This window comes from Fibroporia radiculosa (assembly GCF_000313525.1).
Source record: "Fibroporia radiculosa TFFH 294 genomic supercontigs, scaffold7279, whole genome shotgun sequence".
NCBI classification, from domain to species: Eukaryota; Fungi; Basidiomycota; class Agaricomycetes; order Polyporales; family Fibroporiaceae; genus Fibroporia; species Fibroporia radiculosa.
Genome location: NW_012133445.1, coordinates 33,131 through 43,967, shown reverse-complemented (window position 1 = coordinate 43,967; position 10,837 = coordinate 33,131). Strand labels below are relative to the sequence as shown.

The window sequence follows — 10,837 nt, the reverse complement described above, 5'->3', positions numbered from 1 at the left end:
CCACTAGTCTCAGACGCCTTATCGTCGCACATGTCTGTGCCCTGTCGGCCTCCGCAGTGCCGCCCAATCCATCCGGCTCGCCACCGCGTCTGCCTGCGGGTGCGGACGCCCTCCTGCCCTGCCCCTGTAAATCCCCACCCGTGCCCTGATCGATTCGATGAGATGCGTCGCGGAAGGTCTGCTGCCAAGCGACCCTCCGCGCCCCGGTCTCCCCACATCCACTTCGCCCGGACGACTGCGCCCTTTTCCATCAAAACGCGAGTCGCTAGCACACGTCTCAGACGCCCGGCCCATCACCACCGCCCGCAGCACAGCCGCCATGCCTGTCTCCCTCCACATCCTTCTGCCCCCCTGGTCAATGATCCTGCCCATGCCGACGTCCACGGACGATTCTCTCACGTGCTTCCCCAATGCCCCCAGTCATGTGCTCCTCTCGTCCACCTCTCCCGGCCCCATGCCCATGCAATCCAACAACACCCCCGCCGCGCTGCTTCTCGTCACCCCCAGAAGACAACAACATGCTCCTCTTACGGCAGGCTGCCAGCCCCAGACCCGTTAGCCCTCCCTGCCTCCGATGCGCTGATCATCAGGGCTCTCCATCGAGCGCCGCACTCACCTAGTGACTTCATTCTCAGACCAGCGGTACTCGCTCTCACGCGATAAAAATGACTTCGTCTTGATCCTCTGTCATCTGACCCTAGCATAGCACAACACCTTCCAATCCACGTCTCTTTTTTTTCTTCTTTGGTTTGCGGCATGCATTCTTATCCTCCGCATTGAATGGAATCGTTGAATCAGCCTCTCGAGCTGAAACCCGAAAGCAGAATCCACCACGCGGCTCGAACCTCGCGCAGCCACCGCGGGCCATCCTTGGCCCGCACGGATAAGCTACCGAAACGGGTAAAATGCGCCAGATAACCGCCTAGATCGACGTCGTGCCACGCGGCGCCGGGCCTGGCCCTGGCAGCCCTCAAGCTCAAGATAGCCTCCGGCGAACAGCACACGCGTCGGCCACGCGCCGGCGGCATATATATATTACGTAATACCCAACTTTGCGTGCTACCCGCGCCCGCGAGCACGCCGGGCCGGCGCACGGCCGGCACAGCAGCGCCGCTGCGCTGTCGCCGGTGGCAGAGTAGGAACACGAACACCAGCCAATCGCAGCCCGACCGCCGCGCACCGCCCCGTCCTCATCCTCGCGCTCCTCTGGGCAGACCCAGCCCGGCCGCACACAGCCAGCAGTCGAGACTCGAGAGCCTGCCCGAAAGCTGCCGCGCCCGCATCGCATATAAAATTGCCATCCGTCCTCCATCAGCTTTCACATGAACGTGGAGCGGCAGCAGTACCGCCCCCGGAGCTGCCTGTGCACAAAAAAAACCCGCTTCTCTTCTCGCCTTCTCGTAACCTGTCCACGCGCGCGCAGGTGCAAAATACAAGGCCGCTGAGAGACCCCGCCACGCCCTTGGCTCGGAGCGCAGAGCGAGCGACCAGATCGCGCGCGCACACACACGCGTTCTAGACGTCGCCCGGCCCTCCCTGCAGGAGACCAGGCCGGCGAAGATCTGCATTGGCATAGAGATTGTACGTACCGGCACCTCGCGGACGCTCGTCTTCATTAGCCCCCGTGCGGCGCGACTGGGCAACCGTCCCGGGAGTCGAACGGCCGAGACGCAGAAAATGGTGCTTGCTGTCTGCACTATCCGGTCCTTGGCGAGTCCCTGCCAGCCTTGCGATGGAGTGCGCACGGGTCACAACCCACATGGTCGTAGCGCGGGTCTGTCTGCGCACGGAGCTAGAGAGCGTTTTTTTTCCTCCTTCCACGAAAGATTTTCCAGCCTCCATCGACGGGCAGGAGGCGGGAGGCTGCCGTGATGGCCTGTCAGATAGGCTCTGCCGCATGGTGTTGTATCTATCGGAGGCGATGCGACCAAGAGGCGTCCAGTTTTCGCCGCAGTCGGTCAGCATAGCGCGTCCGTCGAGTCCAGCCTAGTTGCCAATCAGAGAGGCTCAAAGCCAGCGTCAGCCGGTTCCAGATTAGCACGCGCTGTGGATGGCACCCTTCGTGATGAGCGCGCGTCCTACCATTCTGTCTGCCGAGGATGCCAGAGGACCAGATGATTTAAGACCGAGTCGTCTGAGGCAGACAGCTGCGGCAGCAAGATAGCCGCCATCTAGACACAGGGAGGCGCACACAGAACCAGTAGACAGAGGACAGCGTAGCGGACAGGTAGCTCGAGAGACAGCTGCTGGCGCTTGCTCGTCGACAGCCATCCAGGGTCTCTATACGCGACGTGCAGCATGCATCTACGGACGGCCTTGACGCAGTGGGACATGGGGTAGACAGTCGACAGTCGTTCTAGCGGCCGAAATACCCGATTCTCGGTATTGGAACCCCAGCGTAGACTCGTACATTCTTCGGGATGGAGAGTCTAAAATTACCGGAGACGATGGGTAGCAGACATTCAGATGCAGATGCTCGTGCACCGTCTGTCAGCGACATACGACTCCAGACACACACAGCGACTCACCTATACACTGCCTGCATCCGACCGTCCAGGCGATCTCGCTCGTCGAATCTTCTCGTGGACTACAACACCTGCTTATTCTAGCAGCATCTCTCTGTGACTGGTGCGACTGGACCGCGGAATGCGCGCGGATCATATCTCTGGGCTGCTTTCGGTTGGGCAGCCTGTCCTGTCGCCGAAGAAAATGCAGAAATTCCAAGACGAAAAAGTCCGCGCGCCAGAGGACGTGGCAGGCGGGATGGCCCTGCGGCTCTTTCCGACGGGGTATCCTTTGCTTTAGGACACGGAGACCATCGGCTGTCACCAACGCGCGCGCGCCCCGCGGATATCAGCTATCTAAGCTCGCTGGAATAATTAGGAATCCTCCCCGGGAGGCCTCCCCGGCACGTGTGGGCTCGCCTTGTACTCTCCCCTCCCGGCCCACCGGTGAACACGGGCGCAGCGAACCTACGCACCTTCTTGTACTCGTGCGTGAACAGTCATCCCCACCCAGAGGAGCGAGCGCGTCCACATGATGCAGGTGAGTGCCGGCAGAAGGGTACGTTCTTGACAGATCGTGGTCTGCTCTCGTTATCCGCAGAGCACATGCGGAGGGAACGCGGTCGATACCTGTGGGAGGAGGACACGAAACACTGGAACACTGCGCGAGCTTCGCGACAGGAGGTCGTCCGGGATTGGACACGTCGAAAAGCGGGGATGACAACGAGCCTCGCCCGCATACGTATGAGGTCAGTGCAGACGGTGATGCGGTGTGAAAACGGGGTGCACGCTTGTTCAGTGCGTCGAACACGCCTCTGGTGCTTCGGCAGCATATTCGAACCGTTGGCCGGCAGTCGGCTGTGACGTTCGGGGTGCTCTGTAAGTGACCGTGGCCGCTACGCCGTTCAGGTAATGCTGATGCCATCCCATTGTGAACAAGAAGACTGACCTCGGCGATTGGAGAACTTGCGATAACATCTCAGGCCGGTCACATCTTCAGAGCAATGACAGCCTTCGTGTGTTCTTCAACGAATGCATATGCCTACTTCCCCGATGCGTCTCTGCAGATGAACAGCAGCTCCAGCGTCCGAAGCTACTAAGTATCTTCCAATGTCGTTTACTGACGAACGACAAAGACAAATAAACCCCTTTTCTCATGCTCTCCTGCCCATACTAGCGAGTCGACATCGCTAACAATGTCATTAGCAATGATTATCCCAGATGGCCTATCCAACCTATTTGCCAATTCATAAGCAGGACTACAGCACCGGAATGAGGTCAGCCGCGCAAACCTGAACGTAATTACCCCGAATAATCTGACAAGCGCCTCACGGTTCCGGTGAGATGGCAACTCGCAGGCAATTTGGCAATTACTGCAGCGCAACCGCCCTGGACAACACAGAGTGGCACGCGCTGACTGATCTGACTGGTTGCTGTCGAGACGTTTGCGGATACAACGGATCGCTATACAAGGGCAAGCGGGGAAGGCTTTTACGAAATTACGAATACCACGACGAAGTCGCCAACTTCTGCAAGATGGGCAAGATGCATTCCGGCACCCTCAGCCGTCCCGACCTTCCGTCAGTGCCCAGCCAATCCCCTTGTCACGCACCAACGCGAAGGGCATGTCGAATCAATGCGAACGTGTCATCGTCTGCTCAAGGGATCAATGATGTCGCGTACACTGTCCCCAACCGCAGAACGGTATGACCGCTGTCGTCGGCGGAGATCAAGCCTGAGGAGGGTGAGGTAGCGTCGTGTGCTGCGTTCCCGCGGAAGATGGATCAATTTTGTTATCGATCTCCAGCATGGAGCAGAAGGCTGCTGTTTGCGGATTGGGATAGTGTGGAGCTGCATAATTCAATGAGCAAGATGGACAGGCGGGCGCGTACAACACAGCGTCATGGACACTCACGTTGTTGCTTTCGGCTAGCGCCTTCCGAACCCGGAGGTGGAGCGCTCGTAATAAATGTTTGGCAATCGTCCACTTTTTTAATCCCTGACTCGGGGAGCACATGGCGTCTGACCCATTCCAGTTCCTTCTCGACTGCTTTCCTCGCTTCCGTCTCTGCAGGGTAAGACATTTGTAGTCGGTTGAGTGGCATATATGGATGGAAGGCACGAGTGATAGCAAGCCATTCGGGATCGAAGCTCAAAACAGGGAGATGGTTTCTTTCGTCTGGACGGAGATTCGATAGCATAGGTGATTCTGGAACATCGATTACTTCAAGAAATTGTCGTTTTGGTAAGCATTTGTCTAGCGCAATGAATTTAGTATTCTTCGGAGGTAGCGAAGCGGATGCTTCTCCTTCAGCCTCGACATCTGTATTGGCCTTCTCTTGACTCAAATGAGGGGGTTCCGCTTCAGCTGCTTTCGTATCTTCGGTGTCATCGTCTTCAATCGTGATTTCATCCGGGTTTGTCCCCTCCGCCGTTGTTGGCTCTGCTTGTCTGTTGTCTTGTGGTTGAGCACCGTGTCTTACATTGGCCTCAAAACGACAATGTAGATGAGCAGAAAACCACCAATCAGGTTGCAGTGTCTTCATCAAGCCCATGAGGGGTGGTGAGCCGAGGGAGCCCTTTTGAATGTCCTCGCGGAAGTATGGTTTTCGCCGTAACAAATCGCGTAGATTGCCATACTGCTCGATGGATCTAGGCCAATCGTGCGATAGAAAAACGGTGGGCGAGGAGAGCTGCAAACTCATCGTAAGCAAAGTTCGAAAGCTCTAATGCGAGCTGCAGTTATCTTACCAAGGACAACCTGCGGACGTTGAACTCGCGGATATGGTAGATGCTCCTCATCGATCCATGGTTGTACGGCAACCGTTCCCAATGACCTGCATACGGAAAGTCAAACTGCTGTACCTTGACAGCAGCGCAACATGATCCTACGCACCAAGTTGGAAATCTTGGTATTTGAATATACCAGATGCGCCTGCAATTCTAATGCCGTTTACTTGTACACATCCTGCATGCCCGAGGAAATATATGTTCGGCGCTAGCCATCCCCCGTGATACCTGATCCATTTGCACATATGGTGAGCAGAATGCAAGTCGCTGCAGGTCCGTAGCGACGCACAACTCCCACAGGTAATTTGACGATTCATGATTGCCTCCAATCACGATAGTGAGAATAGGTGCGCGCTTTTCCCCCGAATAATACCTGTAGGAAGACGATCGGTCAGTAGCAAGCTACGCTCCAGTCGATACTAGGCGGTCGTCGATGGAGCGGCCAGTAGACGAAGCGCCCACCTACTTGCAGAATCCACCTAATTCGCGGTACTTATCCGGCACAGCCATACATTGGAGGTCTCTCGCGTTTCGGATGGCCTGGAAATCGCCACATATGAGCAGGAGATCGACTTTGTAATCGTTTTGTTGTTCAAGCCGTGAGATTTCTGAGTAAATAGCGTCCAATGCGCCATGGCAGCAGCCTTCGATGGCAATCTTGTTGAAGAAATTTCATAGTTGTACTCGTAGACTCGTGTCATAAGCTCACCTTCATTGCCTGGACGGAAAGGTCAAGATATTATACAATTATGGGAGTCTGAGTAGGCTGCAGGGTGATTGTGACGGTCAGATACTGTAGGTCTGGCGTTCCCCGTTGTAACAAGAATAAGCAGATGGTCGAGCGGAAAGATGAACGACAACTCTTACATTCAAAGAGTTGTCCTGGACCATTGCGTCAAGTTCCTGAATCCTATACTTTTGAGAAATGATCACATGACTCCTCCCCTCCTCCGTCTGCGTAGACGCCCGCTTGCAATTCACTTTTGCATCAGCCACTTCGCTCGCAGCCCGGATGTTACGGACAATGTGAGTGTCTATTCACGTCACATTGGGAAGGATCTGATCTCATCACCGCAGAAAGCCAAAAAATGCTCGGTCGAAGAGGGTGCTGCAGGCACGTGAACCGAAAGAGGTCGAGGATCCTCGGACGGCAATTTTTGTGAAGGGCACACATTCTGGAGAAAAGGTAACGGGTGTCATGAAGGAACTCGTACGTGTGCTATATGTCCATAACTCGAGGTATCTCGTGCTTATTTTCTAACTCTTAGATGGCGCTCAAACGACCGAACGCTATCTCGTTTTCGAAGAAAAATGCCGTGCGACCGTTCGAAGATGCTTCTTCGCTTGAATTCTGGGCGCAGAAGAACGATGCAAGTCTATTTGTGGTGGGCCAAACTACTAAGAAACGTCCAGACGGTATGGTGCTTGTTCGCATGTATGACAATCGCGTCCTGGACATGTGCGAGCTCGGAGTAGAAAATTGGGTTAGCATGAACGAATTGAAGGTCCGTACGATAACTGTCCTGCATTAGTTCGGAAGCTCAGTGAGCAACAGACACCGAAGGCAACACCGGGCCATAAACCACTCATGCATTTTGCGTCCGAGTTGTTTGACACCCACCCGCGATTCATTCAGCTCAAATCAATGCTGATGGATTTCTTCAGCGGAGAAGTTCTGGACTCGATTTGTCTGGCAGGCTTGGAACATGTCATCAGCGTGTCTTTAGCACCAACACCCGCATCTATGAACTCCACGGCAGACAATTTGCAAGGATCGGCATCCAAGGCTTCGGAAGGAGCAGAGAGCTCACTTCCCAAAGTCCACGTGCGTGCATATACAATACGACTACTTGCGTCAGGAACACGGACGCCACGAGTCGAACTCACGCCGATGGGGCCCTCACTTGATCTTGTCTTGCGGCGGAATACCGAGCCCGATCCCGAGATATTGAAGCAAGCGATGAAACGGCCGAAACTGCGGAAGCAGGATGTGGAGAAGGGCTTGGGCAAGAAGCGCAAGAACATCGAGGTCGATGAGATGGGTGACGTGCGCGGACGAATTCATGTCGCGAAGCAGGACTTGGGACGGCTGCAGACGAGAAAGATGAAAGGCCTGAAGGGTGGGCAAGAGGAGAGCGACGACTCTGACGACGAAAGTGGGGACGAGGAGGCTGCCCAGTCTCGGAGAAGGAAGCGGAGGAAGGGGGAGTAGATTGTCAGTAAGAATAGTGTTATTATTACGCCCATGTCCTCTTCTCTTGCACTACACCGACTTTCGGATTTCGGCGGCTTTATAATTATATGCTGTGTGCTTACATAACAATTTTCCCGTCCGCAATTGTGAAGCTCTCTGCGTTGTCAGACTCGGGTCTATCGTCGACGCCTCCCTTGTCGCCGTCCATCGTGTCAAGCTCGCTTTTGATTGCTTCCTCTCCGCAGTCGAGCTCGCATTTGACGCCGCGCCTGAGGTCCTCTATCTGATCACTTGTCCTCACCCCACGCTCCTTTCTGACTTATAATTGTTGGTAATCAGCCATGTCGTGTATGTTCCAGAGAGGCCTGGTCGTTATCTTATGCTAAACACCCTCTTTGTAGTTTTAACTAAACTTGAGCCCAAGTACGCGCTCCCTCATCAATCAGTGCGATAATGGTTAACAATTCTCTGGCTATAGTAAAGCCTCTAGCTCTAGCATCGCCCCGTCCACCTCGTCTCCGACGACGAGCTCGGAGACTTCTCAGACGTCAACATCTTCGACGACATCGTCCTCGTCGTCGACATCGACGACGACCTCGAGCTCTTCTACTTCCAGCTCCTCCACTACCTCGCAGACCTCCACGTCGACGTCGACGTCGACGTCGACCTCTTCCTCGACTTCCAGTTCGACGAGTTCGACGACATCAACAACCACTTCATCTACAACCTCGCCCTCCAGTACTACAAGTCAAACGACTTCACCGACAACTTCGACCACTAATACAGCTACAACCACAACGTCTTCTCCCACGACGACGTCCTATTCGTCATCTTCGCTCACTACCTACACATCGCAATCGACCTCCGATGGGCAGATCGTGACCTATACCTCGACCGTTGCTGTGTATCCCACAACGAGTGCTAACAGTGATGCAAGCACCGGATCTTCGTGAGTCCTTATTTTGCTATCGCTGAGACCTCTGTATTTTCCGTATGATTACACATTTCCACGGACGAAGCGAAAGTGAACAAGCATATACAGTCCTTTTAAATTTCTCACCGGCTTCTGTGTCATCTGCCCCATCGAGCGCTTCCCCTTCGGGATTCCCGCCTCTTCGCCGAACCGAAGCTCTGTGCTGATATTTCATAACAGGTTCTGGAACAACAAGGGCGATGTTGCTGGTGTTTTCACTGTCGTCGGTGTGGTCGCTCTAGTTGTTCTCATAGCCATTATTACTGGGGCTGTTCGTAGGCGTCGCGCTAGGAAGTTCGATCGGGACGCTGCTGAAGCCGCCGCAGAGGCTGCTGCCAACACTCACGCCCCGGACTTTACCGATGATGACTATGGCTATCGTGACGATCGTAACCAGGACTTCGCAGAACGTGGTGGCTACTCCGATACCGCTAGTCATGGTACATTCAGTCAACCTCCTATGCAGCCAGGTGAAAGCTACAACATGAGCGAGCTCCCGCCATTTGATCCATACTTCTCTGCTGGTGCAGCAGGTGATCCTTACTCTGCAGCAGGTGCGGCGGGTATAGGTGCGGGTGTGAATCGTGCGCGAAGCTTAGGTCATACGAATACCTTCAACCCGTATACTGCTCCAACGCCGGTTTCCGTGCCAAACGCCTACCAGGATGGATCCCCTCCTCTTGGGGCGTACGGTGCGCCTCAGAATCAATACGGTGCCGCGATGGCATCTTCAGGCGTCAACAGCAATAGCGACCTCCTCGCTGCGGCGGGGATTGCGGGTGGGGCGGGCGGGGCTGCCGCTGGACTCGCGCGCGGACCTTCTCCAATCGCGTCTTCAGGACCCCAAGATACCCTCGCACGGAACAGGAGCTTGGGTGCGAACACGCTCATGAGCTCTGGATCTGAATATAGCACATCCGCTGCCACTCACCAGCAGTATGGCGCATATCCCTCTGCTACCCAGGGGCAGCCTGGCGCCCGACCCGTCTCCTTTGGCGACCCTACGTCGAATTCAACAGAGAGTCTACCAAATCCGTTCGGCTCAGCGGCACAACCTGGGGAGACTAGTCTTCTCGGAGCTACCTTCAGCTCGCCGGAAAATTCTGCGGACGAGCATGGGGCTGAGCTTGGTGGCGGAGCACCTCACAGCCCAGAGGAGAATCGTATGAGTCTGCGCGACGAGGACGATTATGGGTTCAATGGCGGCCGCAGAGTGCTGAAGGTACGTGGTCCTGCGGCTCGTTTGGTATAGGCCGAGTCAACTTAGTGTATACTTTAGGTTGCCAATGAGTGATCATTAGTAAGTTTCCTGGCCACTTTCGTTACGCAACTATCGGCGGTGACGTCCGATATTGTGGCACTGGACCATCGTACCCTGAAAATTTGCAATCTCTCCACTTGCTATTTATGTTTGATTGCTTTCGCTCCGCGAGTGATTGCTACCTACAGTTTCTACGCGCTGACAGTGATTTTGCCACTCAACTGCGCATCGCACCTTAGATTATCCTCTCATCTATTTCTCTTATGTTTTCATCGACGTACGCTACATTTGTTTTCACAGCTGCGTTAAATCTTGGACAATCCTTTCATTGCCATATGCGTTCATTTGGGTTGCTCTAGTGGGCCTTGTACAGTCTGCCGCTGAAGCGCTACAGATCGTTGAGGCATGTCTAATGTTGTGTCGGCGGTAGGCCTACGTGTCTGATAGTAAAAGCACAAGAAAATCAATAGCAATGTATCATTGATGTGTTGCTGATGTTTGCAGACTTCCTGTTGGATTTGAAGTGAGTTAGGGTTGTAAGGTAAAGCATCAAATGGTTCGCCGAAGAACAGAAGCGATTGCGTATTTTGGTTGAAATCATTTCGGGGAACAAGAGCACTTCGCTAAGGATTCACGTCACGGTGCATACATAGGTGACACTTTCTCGGTGAATTTCTGTCATGATGATTCATTGATCCGCCGAACATATCCCAAGGGAATACAATCATGTTGCGGAACCTAGTTTTACTGGTCATGACAGTACCGAACGCCGTGGCGAAATTTTCTAACCTCTTGTACTCCTGCGCTATTGTCTTTACACCTGTCAGCATAAAAGGTACCGATGGACAGCAGCTACTAAAAAGATACATATTCCTGCTCACTTGACAGAACTCTGTTGGACGCGCTGCCAGGAAGTCCTAGGTGCAGAGCACAGAACCAGAAGTAGAATGTTCAGTATGTCATATTGTTTCTTCTCCGACATGACCTACCTGTTTTGTAAAGCTTCGGATAGACTAGATGAAATGCTCGCGATGAGGCAATCTCAAGGGGTTGGCTGTGGTGGATGAGTTGCACTGCATCTTGCTCCCTAGGGCTATGGTTTCTGCACTGCAGAT

General features: G+C 54.2%; 4 protein-coding genes across 4 annotated transcripts; 2 read left to right on the top strand and 2 right to left on the bottom strand.

The window, feature by feature from the left end:
* Positions 1-1,515: 1,515 nt before the first annotated feature.
* Positions 1,516-1,965, bottom strand: FIBRA_06454 (uncharacterized protein; the record flags this gene model as incomplete). Its single annotated transcript, XM_012328176.1, has 1 exon — positions 1,516-1,965. The coding sequence occupies one exon, from the start codon at positions 1,963-1,965 to the stop codon at positions 1,516-1,518; it is 450 nt and encodes a 149-aa protein (XP_012183566.1).
* Positions 1,966-4,233: 2,268 nt separating this feature from the next.
* Positions 4,234-5,804, bottom strand: FIBRA_06453 (uncharacterized protein; the record flags this gene model as incomplete). Its single annotated transcript, XM_012328175.1, has 6 exons — positions 4,234-4,355; positions 4,420-5,197; positions 5,256-5,341; positions 5,401-5,522; positions 5,584-5,667; positions 5,761-5,804. 6 exons carry the CDS (start codon positions 5,802-5,804, stop codon positions 4,234-4,236), a joined length of 1,236 nt encoding a protein of 411 aa, XP_012183565.1.
* A 502-nt stretch (positions 5,805-6,306) lies between these two features.
* Positions 6,307-7,506, top strand: FIBRA_06452 (uncharacterized protein; the record flags this gene model as incomplete). Its single annotated transcript, XM_012328174.1, has 4 exons — positions 6,307-6,320; positions 6,372-6,504; positions 6,563-6,799; positions 6,850-7,506. 4 exons carry the CDS (start codon positions 6,307-6,309, stop codon positions 7,504-7,506), a joined length of 1,041 nt encoding a protein of 346 aa, XP_012183564.1.
* A 323-nt stretch (positions 7,507-7,829) lies between these two features.
* FIBRA_06451 (uncharacterized protein) lies at positions 7,830-9,755 on the top strand (the record flags this gene model as incomplete). Its single annotated transcript, XM_012328173.1, has 6 exons — positions 7,830-7,836; positions 7,890-7,933; positions 7,985-8,172; positions 8,228-8,437; positions 8,642-9,683; positions 9,741-9,755. The coding sequence occupies 6 exons, from the start codon at positions 7,830-7,832 to the stop codon at positions 9,753-9,755; spliced, it is 1,506 nt and encodes a 501-aa protein (XP_012183563.1).
* Positions 9,756-10,837: the final 1,082 nt, after the last annotated feature.